Genomic DNA, 19,471 nt, shown 5'->3' on the forward strand with positions numbered 1-19,471 from the left:
GTAGCTTTATGGTAGACTGCATACAAGCTCAATTTTGTTTTTTCCTCTGATTTTTGGACATGCTGCATACAGATCAAAATTGTAACGGCTGGATGCATTATGTGTCCTTATGATATTGGAAAATACCAAATATTGTAACAGATGGCTTTATTATATGAATCTTCACGACATCGATAATCACAAGTAAAGAACACACGCGAAACACATATTGGGATGTGTAGCGAATTGTCGAAATAACACTGCGCTAGACAGACTACCTTGTTTTTTTATTCAGATTATTTGAAAGTATAGTCGTCATCTCCCACAACTAGCACACCTAAACTGGAATTTGCGAGCCCTACTATTTGATACAGTTTTTGTAAATTGAAGAGTACACTCAATGTTCCTTTCACATTAAGCATCTAGAAAGACTCAAAGTGTGTATTGAAAACATCTTTAAAACACACCAAACATACACAAACAGTTATACAGAAATACAGCACACACAAAAACAAAAACAAAAACAAAAAAAAACAGAACGTCACACAAACATGCAACGCTGCATCGAAATGGAGACGGTACTGAGCTCCATTCATAGCGAACTAAATTTCTCAGCCTGGCGTTGAATTCTTCAAAACGCATGACTAAAAGTAGATACAAAGTAATTACAGTGCCTAAAATTAAGTTTTAAACTAATCACTAAATAGATGACAGAAAACAGATGGTTTTGAAACCACACTGATAATAAATATTCAAGAGCAAGTCATCTGATGAAAACGACATCATCCGGCCAGGTTTTGTAAGAAAATGGATCAAGAGCTTCAGTCTTGTTGGTATCAGAATAAGGCAGCATCCCTCTCCTTGACATGAATCGGATGATGGGAGGCCCGCTGTCCCCTCGGTGAAAGCTCCACTCCATCAAACGGAATAAACGTCGATCTTCTCAAAGAACTCGCTAGCCGACCACAGAGCCCTCTCCTCAAAGCCCTCGATGTCCATTTTGACGACAGCACGGCGGGACTGACGTAAGGGATGAAGGTCGTTCATGTTGATGGAGTTAACGTTATCGTCGTCACTGCTATCTTGGTTGACCCAGCTATCTTGTTTCACCTTCGAGCCCCCATGTTACTGCGGTCGATGTCCATGCTGACGACTTCTTTCTGACGTCAGAGATTGCGTTGTTGAGAACGGTCACACGTGACGTCACACCCGCTAGGTGCAGGGAGTCACCATCAGCTGCAGAGTCTCTCGCAAGGCATCGACAGCCAGCAGCACCTCGTAGCCCGCCATCGCTGCCGTCAGGGTGAAGACCCCGATGTTTGACCCCAGGTCCACAAACGTCACATTGGTGTTGACTTCCTTCACATCGCTTTCTCGTGCATAACGAAGGGCCAGCATGATGTCACGGATAAGTTTGGATTGAAAACCTTGCCATTTCTTGATCATTGCTGAAATGTAGTCCACGTCAGGGTCATAGGTGCAGATTTGAGAAAGTTTCCCGTCAAACAAGCGGAACGGTAGAAGATGTGAGCAGTTGTAGTTGTCTGCCCTGTAGATTCTCACACCTGATCTCGTCGCAGTCTCCATGGCAACATGCCGACCCGTCGAATCGGAATCTTTAAGGTCACAACATTTGAAATGAGAAACTGATCGGTACAAGGCAATGATCGCAGCGAGACAGACGAAAGAGATGACTAGACTGACGAATCTCTTGTTTCTCATGATCTTCAATGGGTGTGGCATTGGGTTGCTAAGTAACTGGTCAATAACCTGAAAACAACGGCAAAGGGGTTTAATCCAGTCTTGAAGGAGACAGTCTACCATGTTTTCTTCAGCACTGATTCCCTGACATAATGTCATTAGAAAGAAAATTTTTCTTATCTAAACGAAAACAACAAAGAGAGAATCAGCTAAGAGAAATTATCCGAAAATAGCCATTGAAAGACTATTGTCACGTGTATTCAAATTAGTTCGCTCTTAGCAATCTTTCCATATTAATAAATGTGACAGAGTGTTTATGACTTTATTTCACGATTAAAATTTATAAGATTTTAACACAACGAAGATTGTTTAAGCTCATTCACTCAAGTGTTCATATCTAAAAAGCTCTAAAAGAAATATTTTTATATTCCACCTGCATTCACAAAATATTGTTTTTGTATATCAGGACTTTTGAGGTATATCAGAAGATGTATATCAGGACTTTTGAAGAACTTTTATAAAGCTGGACAGTTTTATTCCCTCTTCTACTTTCGCTCTCGTATTTTCGCCATAATAATGCAAAAGGCGTTGATGACAATTTTGCATAGAAACTAGGCGTTTATAGTGTCAACGGTAAGAGAATAAAATAACAGCAAGAACATGAGAACATGACAAAGAAATTTCAAATACCTGAGTTGGATCTGATTTGTGAAGACGTGACCAACGTTTGGAATCTTACTGCAATGATGATGTCGATCCCTTAACACGTAACCAGGTAACAGCTGTCAGTGTGTGTGCACCCAAGTATACTCACACACACACACGCACGCACAACGACTGCATCAGAGTGGGAATGAATGTTAATCGACTGCAAAAAAAAAAAAAAAATGTCGTCTGCTATGAGAACAAAAATAAACAATCACCTGTTGCCACAGTAAACACATTTCTTTATTATTTAACACGGTCACCAATTAGAGAGCTTATAGAAGCACACTTGACTATTTAAAATTTATATATCACAGATCGCTGAGAAATATTTATTAAGTTTCAGAGTTCGATTTGACTCTGTTCCACACTACTGAATGCCAGGAGGAGTGTGAAGTACTCTTTGTGAAGACCAATGGGGCGTTTTCTGTGTGCTTTTCCTACACAGTAGACATCGCTTTATTGTTTCTAACTTGAAATATCGCCATCAAAGCTGACTTCATCGGGTGCTCTACCCATGACAGGTTGAGCGAAATACCATAAAATAGCACGTGTGTGCATAGGTGAGCAATGTGTAAGCCATTAGTATTACATTTTCCCATGAAGAGTACAGTCTTACGTATGTATGTGTGTGTGTGTGCATTCGAGTTTACAACTCTTTTTATCTTTTTCTTTACAGAAAGACAGGAAATCTCCTACCACACATTGGACGCACTATATTAATGCTACTAAACTAACTTGGTTTTGTTTATGGTGTGACTATCACGGTGTCAAAAAGCATTTCATTCTCGTGCGCGCGTGAACTGTTACAATAATGAAACAGTTTTCTCCTTTCATTGATTTTTTTTTAATAATTTCTAAGTCGTATTATATTTGTAATAAATATTGTTTCTCGTCGCCCCGCAGACTGACAGCTGTGAATGCAACAGCGCACATCGACCTGACGATACGAAGCTTACGAGTGGTGGTAAAAATTCAATGACACTTACCTCATTTGATTTGGATTACCTAATGAGTGACTGTTCATGCAGGATTTAAATGTAAACATTTTTGTTTCACACAGTTTGATCTCTTTGTATTACTTAAATTTTTTTTCTATCACTTATAGTTATTTTTTTATGATTTTTTTTTAAATTGGTGAATTTCCATGAAAACGCGGGCAGTGTGACCTCGTTGAAGCCTTGCGACTCGAATGTAATGCAGAAGTTGACTATTCATGTAAGTAAAGAAACTTGCTACTCACGTAAATAGAAAAACAACCTATTCACTCAAATACAAAAAATTACTTTTCAACTAAATAAAGAAACTCTGTTCAAGTTACAATTTTATATTTTTTAATCATATTTTTGCTCTTTCCATAAAACTGCCTGAAAGAAATAAATAAAGTTCACAGTATACAGACCTGGTCTTAACATCAGGGCAACATTTCTCTTGTGTGCATCTATTTAGAAAACACAGGGATGGTCTGCACATTTTTATTTTTTAGCGACAAATAACAGTGTTCTTCTGGTCAATCATATTACATAACCTGCTACTCTGTCATCTACACTTTAAAAATAATATTTTTTAAACATTGCTTTTTTCCCAGCTAAAATTGGATGCATGTATGTGTCCATGGTCTTCGCACATGTGAAAGATTTCCACCGTGTTTCTGTCACTTTATTGAGAATAATTATCTGAGACTTCTCTTTTGAAAGAAATTGTATTTTTTGATCTAAGCCATCAGGCGCCGATGTTGTATTTGGTGGATACAGATAAATTTTAATTGACATCTTTGAAGCTCATTCCGTCGTAACCAAAGATTTTTCGTTTGTTTAAATCCAAAATTCGGCTCACAGTATAAGAAGGAAACACAAACAAAGCAAACAAAAAATAAATAAATAAATGCTTAATTTACAAAGCACCATATTAAAAGCGGAATTAAATTTAAATGCGATCTCAAATCCAATACATTAAAAAGACTGACATCATCAGGATTTGGGATTTTTGGGGTACGATGAGAGATGATATGCACGTGATCATGTGTGTGTGTGTGTGTGTGTGTGTGTGTGTGTGTGTGTGTGTGTGTGTGTGTGTGTGTGTGTGTGTGTGTGTGTGTGGTGTGTGTGTGTGTGTGTGTGATATAATTATTTTTCCCCTTTTCTATACAGTAAGACGGAATGTTGGTACGCCTACACCTACATGTTCTACGACATTTCAACTACTAATGTCACAAGGTTTTTGTTTTTTGTTTAGACTAGTGTTGTGCTTGTCAGGAATCGCAAAGAATTTATTTCTTATTAACGACTTCAACAGTGGTCATGTTCTTTGTTTAGCATCGCTTTTTCATCCTTCGGCACCGTGGACACTTCAGGTTCAACATCGCAGTGAGCAAAGAAAGGTTTCTTCATCCGTGACGCAACGACTAAGGCGATGACGAGGAAGACGAGATATACGACGCGCGTGGTGAAGAACGTGCCAAACATTCGATGTCTGAAGGCGCGCAGGTCGTACAGGGAGCACGAGCCTCTACCCGCGCACCCGGAACTCCACAGCAGACACGTGGTGTCCACAACTTGGCCGTACAGGACAGGGGCAGGAAACCAGCCTAAACAAGGGCAAATAAACATGGAATGTTTAGATATCCGGTCACAGGCGGGTTGTTAGGAGCAAAGCTGCTCCTCCAAGTGTTGCTGTAACAGTAAAAATATAAAAGAAATATTTAATACTCAAATTAAACGAATGGACCAAGCGGAGATTTATTTCTAGGAACGTTGCTGCAAAAATTTTTTGTCACATACTGTGTGCACGTGACTAAAAACATATTGTGTGCCCAGTTACAGCTATAATAATTTAAAGCATGAACGGAACTCACCCAGGAGAGTGTATAAAAAGCTGTAAATTCCAATGGCAAGTGGCTTGTCAACTTCTGCAACACTCCTAGAAAAACATTTGTTGAACTGATCACGATAACGGAATTAATTTTTAAAAAAAAGGTATTTACATAAAGTCATTTCATTGAAGAGTAGTAAAAAATAGACAATAACAATTAAAAGTATCTTGTTGTTTTAATAAACTCGAAAACTAAGGTACAGCTACAAAGATTAAAGCTGTTAGTAAAAACTTACAACTTAAACAAGAAAATTACAAATACGACTATCTGATAAGATTTAGAGTTGTTTTTTTATGTTAATGTATAAATATAAAATAAAATAAAAACTACAACTGAAATGTAAACGTTTCAAGCGTTGTTTACCTGATTACGACGATGAAACATGGCAGAATACTCATCGCTCCGAGCAGTTCTGAGAAGAAGCTGATGGCCACGTAGGGATAGAACGTGGTGCAGCTCTGGGCGCACAGTCCAGGAACAGCCTCTGGGACAGGTTGTGATGTCTTCTTGGGCATTTCTATGCATGAGCAGTTCCCGTAGAACTGAAAACATGGACAAACAATGTTTTATTTTTAGTTTCCGAAAGAAAAGAAGATAATTGTTGAAACTTTCTATGAAATTGCATACCGGAAAACAGCACAAAACTAATAAACATTGGAGAAATGTCGAAGACGTCGATAACCAAACACAGTCACGTTAATAATTCTGTTCATGCCAATGTAAAAATATTAAAAATAAAGCTAATAATACTGTCTACTGCACAGTACTTGTGGAACAGTCTGTGGAATCGTAACACTTACAGTCCCTCTGTTCTCAGAGCATCCCGCGTGACATGGCGAGAAGTACGTCACGCCGTCTGCGCCGCACGTTGGGAAGTAACTCGAGTCATCGCACTGACAGCTCGACTGACATCGCTGTGTTGTGTTCATCACACTGAAAAAAAAAAAAAAACAAACAAAAAAACAAAAAAAAAAAACCCAAAGATTCTGTCACAAAGACTGTATTTGTACAAAGAAACGCTTAACGTTCTTTCTGTTCTTTGACATCTAAGTGACCGGACACCATCTTTCTCACACTGTGGTGTCCTGACGAGGGGCCAGAAATACTAGTAACACTCACATGTTAACACCTACCATGCACTGTAGACAGGAATGCACGTGAAACCACGAAATAACATTGAATATCATTATTTACTCCACTTGGCTACGGTAATACAAAGTTGACAAAGTCTTGTAAAATAATCATGTCATAGATAGCTTGATTTTGATTTTTTTTGACACGATAAGCATCGTCACATGACACTAAAAACAAACAGAGAGAAAAAACGTTATGAAACATGAATGTTTTCTGAAGCATAAGCTGCAGTGCTTTACCCTTACGGTGAAATCGTTATAAACAATACAAACAACATGCCGAAAGGAGCTTTTCGTTGCACGTTGTTTACCTGTGTGACGTCACGCCAGTGTCAATGTGCGGCTGGTCACAACCAAGGACAAAGCCGCTTACAGACAGGCAAGTCCAAACTGCATTGAGGATCACCATCACCTTCAAGCACGTCATTGGCGAAAACTTGAAGCGTGACGTGACGTAACCGCCAATCAGCGTGCCGAGTGACATCGCCAGTAGGTTGACAAGGCCTGGCGAACAAATAAAGTCACGTGATACTTCGAGAGGAGATACGTTACAGAGCCCTTTAGGTTAGAAGTGATAGCGAATATGGACATCTTGCTTGCAAATTAAAGGAGAAAACAAAACGATGACGACAAAAACAAAAACAAAAACGATGATGATGATGATGATTTATGCAGCAGACACAAGAAGAAATCAAGTGTTACCGATCGTAACGTTGGCCTTCCACGTGGGCAGGAAGAACTGGGTCTCAAGGTACTTGGGTAGAAATGCAAACAACCCGGTTTGTCCCAAGACCTGGCAACACAATCCAAGCACCACAAGGGTGTAGACAGGGGTCATCAGCACGCGCACCACACTTCGTAGGAATTCTGCAATCGAAGCAGTTGTCTCTTAACTAACTAGCAAGAAAAATGGGGTTGTCGTTAAGTAGGGAATCACACCACACTGCGTCCCTTCGCCACAAATCTTACAAGAAATATTAACTACCAATCTCTTGGAATTTGGTTGTAACGGTCTACATAGCGACTCCTTTGAGCTCAAGGAGACAAATATGTTTTGTAATTCTTATTTTTATGATGACAAAGTCTTTGGACGGTCCTGCCTGCCAAAATGTGAAGTGCACTTTTCATATTTTCATTCAGCTTAGATTAATTTAATTAAAATTTATTTTATCAAGTACAGCAGCCTTAGAAATCGGCGTTCAAAGTACAAAGATAAGAAATAAAAACTTCTGATATGTCTGATGGAATCGTAAGAGAGCATCGGAGGCGGATACCTCCAAAGGAACTGGTTTTAGACTTTTATTTTGAGTGAATAAAAACAGCTTTCTTTTACACAATAAAGTCAGTAAAACGCCATTATGCGCTCATTTGTTGTCCAATCCATTATCACTACGAGAGTTGTGTAGTCCTCAGGCGGAAGTTTCTGGAACTTTACCTGCCTGCTACATAGCTTAGAATGTCTAGACCGCAAAAAGAAAACCTTTCCCACCACTGTGCTTGACTACTAAATACTACATTTAAAGACCTGCCTCTCCTAATAATACCAGGCTATTTTTTTTTCAAAGCGAGCAAAGGCGATATCATATTTTTACCTATGATGCCATATGTGCATTGTCTGCCCTTGGCTGCACGCTTCCGCTCTTCCTTCAGAGCCGCCAGGTGGGGCTGTGGTCGAAGTCGTCGTGGAAAGAACACCAGAGGAAGAGCGGTGACGATGCTTGTGATGCCGAAGACGAGAAAGCCAAGCCACCAGGCTCCTATCCAGCGAGGGTCAAGGGGGGACAAGCCAGTGTCTGGACACGAAGACACACACACACACACACAAACACAAAGAAGCACATACTTATCAAATCATTCTTTAAGCTTGCCATTATTTATGAGCACGACACGACAGTCTTATAGGAACCTTCAGGAAACTTCCTTTTTCTCCAGTGATAAGTCTGTCTATGTTCAGTTGTCCTTTATGTAATGTTTAACGTATGTACCTTGCATCAGTGTGTGCATATGTGTGCATTCATTAATATGTGTGCGTGTGAGATAGTGTGTCTCTTTTTTTAAAATTTTGAAATATCCGTGTCAAACAAACGAGGGAAATCAAAGGTTAAAGAAAAACGTCTTAAATAATAACAATTAAAAAAAAAAATTACCTTCCAGTGTGATGTATAGTCTGGTGAAAACTCCTCCCAGGACATAGGCAAGAACAGGTCCGAAAATAGTGATACATCCAACGATTCCTGCATCATCATCATCATCATCATCATCATCATCATCATCATCATCATCATCATCATCATCATCATCATCATCATCATCATCATCATCATCATCATCATCAATTGCCTCCTCTTGCAATTACCTATTTTTATTACTTCTTCGATGTTTTTGTACCTGAGGAAAACTTCCTAAGTGATAAGTACTCAGTGGAATCAATTAAGAGACCATCGTTCTACATATATGTCATGTACAGAGAGATATAAGCCGAATCTTAATGTAGAAAAATACAGTTTATTACCTTAACTTCTTTGACCAGGTCGTCTGTCTGTACTCACCGATATGGAGTGAGCTCTCAGTTTTAAGTCCATTGTCATCAATGTACACGCCTGTGAACACAGTGCGAGGAGACTTGGCACAGCCTTGAAGAATCATCCCAATGGTTAGGAACGCAACAGCCAGGCCCTTCCAGTCTTCGGAAACAGCCGCCTTCTTTCTCGAATGTTCCGCTATACAAGAATCTCTCCCGTACGACATGTTACTCGTGAGGGAAAGGTTGTCATCAAGGGAGTGGTCCAAACTGTCGTCTGCACACAGAGGCACGATGTAGCTGCTGGAGACATCGCTCTGGGAGGCGTTGAGATCCTTCAGAGACCACGTGACAGCTAAGAGACTGTTTCTGGAGGCGAGGAAGGGGATGGTACACATGAGGCCGGCGAGGCCGAACACCAACGTGGTGACGGCGAGAGCCCGGGGAACGTGCAGCCGCCGCGCCAGGTGAGAGAAAGGCAGAATGGTCAACAGGTAACCAAGCTCGTTGCAGCTCAAGATCATGCCGCTGATGGAGCTGCTGAGGCCGAACTGTCGCTCGAGCGTGGTGACCTGCGAGCTGAGGTACGTGTTCAGGGTGGACGTGGTCAAGGTTATCAGGCTGACCAACAAGGTGAAACACCCGATCCTCGCGCATCGCTAGCAAAGAATTCGATTGATTTCTTCATCTGTGAATCCTTTTTTTAAAAGTATTCTTTTGATGCATACATTATTTTATTTCCTTATAATATTCGATTCTCTCTCTCTGTACATGTATATAAAATATTTTTATATTGTAAATATGGATTTCTTATAGATAACATTCGTATTTAACAGACAACAATTTATATTAAGTATAAGTGAGATTCCTATTAACCACAGACATGCATGGTATTTTACAGTTACAGTATTTGGATTTTTCATATTCGTTGATTACGTACGCATTATTTGTATTTAACATAAATAGTATTTGTATTTCACATGAACATCAGTTTTTTTTTCAAGCAGACAAATATGTTTTGTACTTTTTATATAATCAGCATCTACAGGCTGTAACCAATTTTACACACCCACTCTCATGTACCCAGTCCATAGTCCATTCTACCAGACCCCTAATACTCTTACCCGCTGTAATAATGTTTTAATCATAGTTTTTGCAATACTAATGTGTTTATTTTACCAGTCTTAACTGATTAAATGATGTCTGTCAGTGAGTGATAAAGTCGAAAAGCGATAAGATGAACCACCTTACTAGGACTGTATTTATTTCAACCTTGCCTGTCGTGTTTTCTGGTATTGTCTAATTGAGTTGTCGGATATTAACCATCTAAGTAAATGAACAAGTAAAAAAGAAATTTAAGAGCTTTAAGCAATCCTCAAGAGGGTCAGCGTGAACAATATTTGTGTAGTGTAGAGCGTGAGTAAAAAGAATGTTTGAAAATAACATATTAATTATGGCCACCACACCTGCATGGAAGAAGGCCTACAGGAACCTGCTCCACACACTGCGTACTCCTCGTTGCCATGGTGATCCTCTGTCCTTTTATCGTCAGAGTGATTGGTCTGCAAATCTTGAAGCTCGTCCTTTTCCATTTTGAGCAGTTAAGTCTGATCAACATGGACAAGATTATTCATGACATTTCAATCTGCATTACATTTTAAAACAAATAAAGACAACAAACTTTCTGGTACAACTTCATCAGTCTACTTACGTAGAAAGAAATGAAGTCAGTGACACCAACCAATCGTGTGACAAACAATAAATTAAAGACTAATTTGTGATAAAAGTTGCATTCACATTCACCTAGCTCTCTGTTCCTCCCAGTGTAATGAATAAACAAGTAGGTTGACAGAGCATCTGATTATATGTGAGTGTGGGATGCTCACATTTTGGAATTGGCAGCCAATGGGAAGGAGTGAGCGTGTCCATGTTTTTTGCATGCAAGGGAGACGATGCTGATGTGTACAGTGCGAAGCTAGAAACCTTTTGACCACCAGCTGCGATGCTCCCCCTCGACCTCATATAATATGAATTATGAGAGTTTTAAAGGAATTAAGGACAACAGATGCTGAATTCTGACAAATAATTACTACAAAAAGACTAATAGTGCAGCGTTCTTTTAAAGCTTCTCGTTCTCATTTATTTTGTCTCAAATTGAGAGTGATGTCCCTTCGTCTAACTGGCTAGAGGGGATTAACTGTCCTTCCTTTTTTATCTTTTCCTGTTAATTTGAGTGAACTTTTGTGTGCATTATTGATCTGTACATCTATAACTCAACTTCATATATTCCTGGACTTAAGTTTGTGTTGGCGCCAGTTTTCTTCTCTCTACACTATTTTATTTCTATTGTCAAATCAGCGCCATCCTGCCATAACTGACATTTTAGTTTTGAGCATCAGCAGTATCAGCTTCACACTGATTCCTTTTCTAAAATTGCTCCATAAAATTTGATGATGAGCTGTCACAACAAGGTTTGTGCACAGTAAACGCAGGTCTGATAGGTTTACATGGTACATCTCTCGGAAACTAGTTTGTGACCGTTAGTGTGATGGTCTAACATGAGTTGTCATTGTTAATCATATTTCTGTCTGCAAAAGTTAAACCACTCCATCAAAGATTTACAGTTGAGCTTCCACTAAAAAAAATCGTACAAACTCTCAACTACTTTATGTAATCTAAATTTTATTGACCTATCGAAGATTTCATGCAAATGGCATGGATACAGACTGCATGTATACTAATGGCATTATTTAACATGTGTGGCAACACTATGTGAACATGCAATAATCTTCTTGGTTTTGAAATCAACGTTTATTAATAATGTCTCTGTGGGTTTTTGCCCTTAACTTTCCTTCTTTCTTTTTTTAAAAGCACTTTGAGCCTGGCTTTTATAGTAGTGTCAAGCGCTAGGTAAATCAGCTTTTTTGTAGTAATAATAATAATATTAATAATAATAATAAAAATTTAAAAAAAAAACTTTGAAGTGAACTCGGTTTCTTCTGACGCAACCATCCATCCAGCCGACCGCCGTATGTTTCCTAGCTTCAGTCTTTGCCATTTTTCGCATAACATTTTTTCTTTTCTCCTTACCTACTCTCTGTCGATGCAATACAATGAAATATATAGACACCCACTCACAACTGCGGTGTTTTAATCTCATAAAACTACTTATACCATTTTGTTGTCAAGTGTTTAATGGTGCTTGAAAATCCTTGTTAAGAGCGTTACATTTACTTCTAAGCCCCTTATGGTCAGGTCGCTCTGAGGTCACGACTAGAAAATGCACTCTCTACGTAGTTGCCTGGTAACGCGCTTATTCTCTGAACTCGATTTCGTCTCTTCCCCCATCCAGCTTTCAGTCTAGTCCAGTCTCTTTGTTTCCTGCTTCTTATGGTCGTCGTAACTTTGGAACTTGTCGTTACCTGGGTTTCTTCTTACGCATCCATCCATCCAGCCAACCGCTATAGCTTCCGTTGCTTCTCTCTTTCTCTGCCTTTCCCCCTGACATTTTCCACCCAAACATCCCCCACTCAAACACTTCACCACTCGCTAGCGCTCAACAACATCTACGTCAGGCTTTTGTCCTGACCGATGTAGGGACCGGTGTAGGTGGGCGGGTGAACAGGGTTAGAGGTTTGAAGCTATAAAACTTACTCTTTTTGTTGTCAAGTGTTTCATGGCACTTGCAAATTCTTTTCATCATGGTCACCATTACCTCTAAGCACCTTATCGTCAGGTCACTCTTAGGTCACAGCTGTCGATCCACTGTACGAGGTCTGTTAAAAGGAAACGTTCTTTATTGCCCCCTAATATAATTCGCTATAGCTTTCAAACTAATAAAAAGGTCGATGACGATATGTTAGCGTTTTGTTATCATGTATGCAGTCGTGGCGTGCACGCGCGCGAGCGCACACACAAACACACTCTGACACACTTGAACAAAAAAATCAACATCATCATAAGTGATATAAATTTTTTAAACAGTGATACAGAGAAAGCGAAACATTTTTGTAATAGAAAATTGCGACAGCTTTTTTCCTTTAAATATTTGAAACATTTTGTGGAAAGGTTACAACCACTTACAAACCTTGTCAAATATTTGTTACCTTAGTCTTGTACATTACATACTTCCTGGAAAAGTGGAAACATGTATTAAAGATAAAATCACGAGGACATCAGATTTCAGCTTATGAAGAACGCGACGAGACCATGACCCGGTTGCATTGCTCGGGCGCAAGGCCTTAGTCGGGACGTAGCAGGGGTATAGTACCCGACTAAATTTACGACCGTTGCATTGCACCCGACTAGGCGAATTTTAGTCCGCAGCTCGGGCGTAACTTTAGTCCAACCAGGGGGTTGGCGTAGCTGCCGACTAGCAAGTGACTAACTTACGAGCGTCCACAGCAACTCGGTTTTCGTTTATAAATTTTACAGAAGAAACGTAGGACGACGATGTGAAACTTGTTTTTGGTAGATGAAAGTTATATACTTTTACAAAATGGACCTTAAACTTGATAATCGTTATCGTGATCTACAACAAAATACGGTGAAAGCGAGCCTTCGGAGTCACGTTTTCGATTCTATTCTTCGCGATGTTTTCAAACAGTTTCAGGAGATACGATCAACACGCATAAGTTGACAGTTTCTCGAACAATTCACCGTGTGTCTAAGGCTCTTACAAATCGTCTAAATAAATCAACTACCTAGCCAGAGGGATGAAAAAAAAAAGCAGAAATCATAATTTTACGCAATCGCTGGCTTTTCAAACGTGTTTGGGTGCGTAAATGACATCCATGTAAAAATACAGGGACCGTCTGAGCACGAACGTGAATTTGTAAATAAAAAAAGGTTATCATTCAATAAATAAACAGCTAGTTTGTGATAGTGGCATAAATATAATTAACTGTGTTGTTAAGTATTCTGGAAATAGTCATGACACAAGGATTTTGACCGAGTCAAAGCTGTACCGAGCTTATGAAGTACATCCTTGATTAGTCAGGGGATAAACTCAAGAAAGAATTGAAGATGCAACGGTGTACTGAAAACACGCCTTCCTTGCCTTTTAAAGAAACATCAAGGTTTGTCATACTAAATTTAAATTATATTGGAGTCATATGTTTTGGAAACAATATTTGTACATTATATTTGAATATTATGTCCACATGAAGGAAGAGAAAATTATAATAACTGCCTTATTTTTTTTTTCAAGTTAGTGTCTTACATGTTAATAAATTAATATATTATATTTTGCACAAATAACAAAGAGCAGAAAGTAATGGGCATGTTTGAATGTGTTCACATGTGTCTCTTCAGTAAAACTTTTGCATGTATAACACATGCAAACCTTTCAAGCCATGTTTCCCCTAAAGAAATAAATTAACATATATTTATGCACTTACATCTAAGGTTTTTTCTCACGTATACTGTTCAGTTTTGTTATTAATTTGGTTAAAATCATTTTCTAGGTTAAGCAGTTGTTGTGTGCCCATGTCATTTGTGTAAAGATGCAGAATATATGATTCCTTTTTGCCTATTTGCAGGTACAGTCCAAAGAGAGCTATAGTTATCATCATGGCATGCATAGTATTGCACAAGTATAGTATGCATTCTGTATGATGAGCATGATGATAATCATGATGTTCAACTTTATGGAGGTCAACAAACCTTAAGTGCAAGAACAAAGCAAGAGTCCCTTATTCACAGATCCTTCTCCTAGAGCTTTAATATTTTATGGTAAAGTACAATTTATTTGTATGCAGAATTTCAAAGTTAAAATTAAGACATGTCTTTTTCATCAGATTAAGCAAAACTTGTGATCAGCATAAGTCTCCTAGAGGTTTAAGATGAAGGCTGGATGAATAACAGCCTCAAACATGCAGTGTTTGTCATATATGTAGACCAGCCAGCCTTGTCAGTAATTTTGAAAGCTTTTGTATAAAGATGTCCTGGTGAAAGTTCATAAAGAGTTTCAAATATGCAACACAGGACTAGTTTTAAATAATGATTACCCTGTATTTGGTTAATCGTATAGGAAGGTGTGATTACTGTGGGGAGGGATGTGTGGAGGTCAAATGTCCCATCACCATGAAATGTAGAAACAAAAGTGCTGATGATTTTGGATGGTGAACATCCCCAAACAGTGGGAGCTTTAAACTAAGCACAACACCTAGTTATTTTACCCAGGTACAGCTTCAAATGTTCCTTACTGGAACTTATGATTTTCTTGTATGGTCACCACACTCACTCATTATTACTAATACAGTGTATGTTTTCCTGATTCTGGAATGTTGCAGCAGAGAGGGACTCTCATTTCCACAAGTGCTGCAGCAGGGACCAGATGATGGAAGCTATATGATTCTTTGTGACACTCTCCCTATCAGGGCTTACAATGAAGAGGGTACCAACTGGGAAAAAGATGTGCTTCTAGAAAGTGGTTTAAATTTGTATGAAGCCAGATAATTCAAGCAATTTTCTCTTTTTATAATTTTTTTTTTTTACAGTAAAAGAGCTTTTTTCAATGAAAATAGTTTTGTCTTAGTTTTAAATATCTGTGTGGCTCAGTATGCACACATTGTAGGTTTTCGAGCCTACGTGTAAATACTGTAGTTCTTAGCGTTTACAGGTGTATATTACAGATTTTAGTGTGCACATGTTTTTTTTCCCTCTGTTGGACCACCCCTTTGCCATGGTCAAGTGGTATGCTTGTCTCAATGACCCCCAGAAATATATGCCATTTTGGAGAGATCAAAAGTGGTTCACTGGTCCTCTAGGTTAAAGGGGTTGGGCAATGGACTAACAATTCATTCATATAAAAGCATATGGTTACTGAAACTGGCGACATCCCAACAAACTGTGGGACATGTCTGAGATGGCAATTACAAGATTGCGTACTGAAAAATATTTCATTTATAATACACAATATGCAAAAAACAGATTACATGAACTACAATTATGTTTGTACCTGGATTCACCTTTTCAACTGAACAATTTTCATTATCACCTGAATAAAGTAGAGAGGGAGCACTTGAACTGTTATTGAATAGTCCTGAGCTCATTTCAATAGGGGGAGAGAGCAGTAACATTACATTCCTCGCTTGCTGTTGACTAGAATGAAAACCAATACATAGTGTACGGCAGAATTTACTTTCAATGATTGCACAAATAAAAAGAAAAAAAAAAGATTTTATATATATCCCGTTTGTCAACTCCTTTTTCAAGACAAGGATTTAGGATTCTTGCACTTTCTTTTTTTATTCCCTCAAAAAATATGTGCATTTTAACATGTTAGAATGTTGGTACCATGCAGCATAATAGACATACAGGTTGCACCCAATTCATCAACCAATACATGAATGCTGACTAATAGTGACATGATCTAATACACATTCAGCTATGAGGACTTAAGAATGAAAAGTTTAATGAATCAACACAAAAAAGAACAACAGCTAGTAAGTTCCAACTAATTACAATAATATATAAAGTAAATATATAAAGTAAAATAAAAATTACATTAATATTTAAGAACTATTAATGTTGTTTAAAAAAACTGCCATGATTCATGATACTGGCTATAAATAGACAAGAATGATCAATTAACAGAGCGTTTAAATATTTTTTAGTAACTGATGTGTTCAACGCCATTGAAACTTGGATTAATAATGATAAATGCAAAATTTGTAAAGCACATACCCTCCTAAGGAGCTTGTTCTTAGCTCTTAAGAACAAGAACCAAACATGGACAACATGCAAGGAACAGGAAAAGAAATAACATATGAACTATAAAAGAATACACAACAGTACTAACAAAGAATAAATTCAAATACAGAAAACAAAGAGGAACTAAATAACAAGAGCTGAGAGTAACATGTTATTGAAATATATCATGATTATGCAACCCAAACATAATTTAGGATTGCATCAATCCACTCTGCAATCTGAGGTTGTGGACTTCATTTTGTACAGGGCCGCTTTACATTGTGGACATTGTTTATCACTCGCGGAGCATTTCTTCATTGCCTGAAAATAACAAATTGCAACCTGTGTCAGCCAGAGCGATACTTTATTTTCCAAATTGATTCCACCTATCCAAAAAAACTATTTTTATGCATTACTTTTGTGGTTGTTTACGTGCAAAAAACTTAAAGCAGTTTATTTACCTCGTGCATTGATCGTTCTGCCGACGACTGGGCACACACCGTCATCACCACATCTTTCCGCTGCTTCTTTTAGTTGCAGTCCGTTCGAAATTTTGACAAGAGCAAAGTCTGATTTGCAGCGACTGTCACTATTAATCCACAGACGTTTTATTTTTCAATTTGTCTTTCACTTTTGCATCTGACATTTTCGAGATTAGAGTGATCTCCCGCGTGAAAATTTCGTTTCGCGGTGGAAGCCCGTTAAGGTTTTTGTAAAACCCTTAGTCCGTAGTTACTAGTTCGGACGTGGCTAGTCGCGAGCCTAGTCCAGAGCAGTGCAACCGGCGTAAGTGAGGAGACTAGCTAGTCGGGTATAAGGGGGTTTAGTCGGGACTAGCAGGGGACTAGCTACGCCCGAGCAATGCAACCGGGTCATGCGAGAGTCTCCAGGGGAGATAGCTGCAACTAGAGGCCTCATTTTAAGTCCTCAAGAGTTGCTTCCCTGAGTACATTGTCGGCTGCCAAAGTTTTTTTCAAAAATGGCGGATTGCAAGCCTTTTTTTGAAGCAGCAGACGAGAAGCGTACGTGTCTGTATAGTCAAGCACTCCTATAATAGTTTAACTTGTAAACATTTAATGATACTATTTAGAAAAAAATCATGATATCGTAAGTAAAATCAAGTGAAACGATTTATTATGGAAGCCGTACCGTGAACTATTCCTATACAGACAGCTAGTATCATCAGAGATAAAGATGATAAGATGATAATAATTATGATGTTTGTGTAGCGTGGATTGCTCATATTTAAATCTTTTAGTGACATATAACAGTCTTATACTGGTCAGTCATATGTACATAATATACCTGCTACTCTTTCATCTACACTTTTAAAAGAACAATATGTTTCCAATTTGCTTTTTTCACAACTCAGAATGTATGTATGAATGTGTAACGTTTTACGACAATGTGATTTATTTTGAGCTGTTAATTTTAGCTCTTAGATTAGGCCATCTTAGGGCAGTCACATGAAAGTCATGTGACTAAGTGACGCAACTCAGCAAATACAGCATGATGACAAGACGCACAACGGAATTTCAGATTGTTTCTGTGAACAATCATTGAATCTTTCTAGATGTCATGGTCTGATGCAATGTTTTCTAACACGGCCAAGTAAGATAAAATTTTATGCCGACTTGGATAATACTTGGACAATGAGAGCAGCTAGGCTAATAAGCTTCCTGATTGGCCGGTAAGAGTCAGGTTGGGTAGGTAGCGGCATTCAAAGACAAACTTTCAAAGCACGCATACCTATGTTCTAACGGTAACGAAGACCGGGTGGGCTCTTTCTGAGGCAAAGGAGTGTTCCGCAAGTGTGGTCGTATGTACATGTCCAGTCACGTTGTCACACTACAAACATGACAAGACCACACTCTTCATTTTATCTATGTGAAGGTAGTTTACATCATCTCCAGCCTGTAAACATTATAAAGTGTCTTACACTTGGCTAACCCCACCCCAGAGAAACTTATTCAAAAATTTCTAGATATAAGGCTCTTTTGAAAAGTCCTATTTTAATTTTGAATACAGATGTGATCCGAAAAGCATTCTAAATTGATTATTATACACACTTATGCGATTATTTTTACGACAAATTTCTGTTTTGGTGTGGGCATTTTTTTGTTTTATTTTCGTTAACGTGGCATTTTTTTTTTTTTTTTACTGACTACATAAGTTGAATGAGCAGGTGGACACATACGCACACACACTTTCTTTGGCCGGTGCGAGATTACTCTCATGCTTGTGCTAGAAGCGATCTGGACATTAGCAATCATTGCTTTTTTTTGGTAGGGTGCTTGTTCTCGGAACACTGTTTTGTTTCTTCCTCCAATTTAGTCCAGTCTCTTTATTTCCCTCCTTTTCTGATTTTCGTGGTTGGAACACGTCGTGGAAGGCTTTTATTTTATTTTATTTTTTTGTCAGTCATTCACCCGACCGCAGTATGTTGCGTAGCTTCAGTGTTTGTGTGCCTTAACCCTGTAACCCCCTCCTCCCACAGTTATCTCTGGTGGCGGAGGACCACGGGTGCACACACACCCGCATAACTAGTTTAGGCCTCACTGGCGAGCGCACGCTAACATACACATGCACAACCTCAAAACCTTCATGATCTCTCTTTATAACATTACAGTACTTTGTATAAATGGTTCAAAGACCTCAATGCTCTTGTGTTTGTCATAATTTTTATATTTAAATATTTGTCAGCAATATGTTACATGCGTAGCTCAGATTCTAAAATCTTTAAACCATGACGAAACCGTCATCGATAGTGAATATTAAACAATCACACGAGCCAGTAGGTAATGATACAAATCATAGGCCACATCAAATAAATCCTGTAAAATTGAAAAAACCAACTGTGACATA

At 38.5% G+C, this 19,471-nt stretch overlaps 2 protein-coding genes across 2 annotated transcripts; both read right to left on the minus strand.

Moving 5' to 3' along the window:
* Window positions 1-742: 742 nt before the first annotated feature.
* On the minus strand, window positions 743-2,624 carry LOC112568427. The gene is given in 5 exon segments (XM_025245729.1): window positions 743-909; window positions 912-1,107; window positions 1,145-1,209; window positions 1,212-1,749; window positions 2,371-2,624. Coding segments are annotated over 4 exon segments (939 nt in total). The 5' UTR covers window positions 1,723-1,749; window positions 2,371-2,624.
* A 2,049-nt stretch (window positions 2,625-4,673) lies between these two features.
* LOC112568428 (solute carrier organic anion transporter family member 2A1-like) lies at window positions 4,674-10,750 on the minus strand. Its single transcript, XM_025245730.1, has 11 exons — window positions 10,623-10,750; window positions 10,378-10,518; window positions 8,940-9,570; window positions 8,538-8,624; window positions 7,983-8,183; window positions 7,093-7,257; window positions 6,702-6,894; window positions 6,058-6,190; window positions 5,621-5,799; window positions 5,240-5,304; window positions 4,674-4,972 (listed from the first exon to the last, which is right to left on the minus strand). The coding sequence occupies exons 2-11, from the start codon at window positions 10,501-10,503 to the stop codon at window positions 4,674-4,676; spliced, it is 2,079 nt and encodes a 692-aa protein (XP_025101515.1). The 5' UTR covers window positions 10,504-10,518; window positions 10,623-10,750.
* Between the last annotated feature and the right edge of the window lie 8,721 nt (window positions 10,751-19,471).

This window comes from Pomacea canaliculata, linkage group LG7, assembly GCF_003073045.1.
Source record: "Pomacea canaliculata isolate SZHN2017 linkage group LG7, ASM307304v1, whole genome shotgun sequence".
NCBI lineage: Eukaryota > Metazoa > Mollusca > Gastropoda > Architaenioglossa > Ampullariidae > Pomacea > Pomacea canaliculata.

Bases quoted from the DNA above. Each gene is read 5' to 3' on its own strand.
- LOC112568428 (XM_025245730.1), bottom strand. From the start codon at position 10,503: ATGGAAAAGGACGAGCTTCAAGATTTGCAGACCAATCACTCTGACGAT. The intron at 6,895-7,092 runs GTAACACTTGAT...TTTGTTCGCCAG, and splicing joins GAAGGCCAACGTTACGATCG to GCCTTGTCAACCTACTGGCG. The intron at 5,305-5,620 runs GTAAACAACGCT...ATGTTTTTCTAG, and splicing joins TGTTTCATCGTCGTAATCAG to GAGTGTTGCAGAAGTTGACA.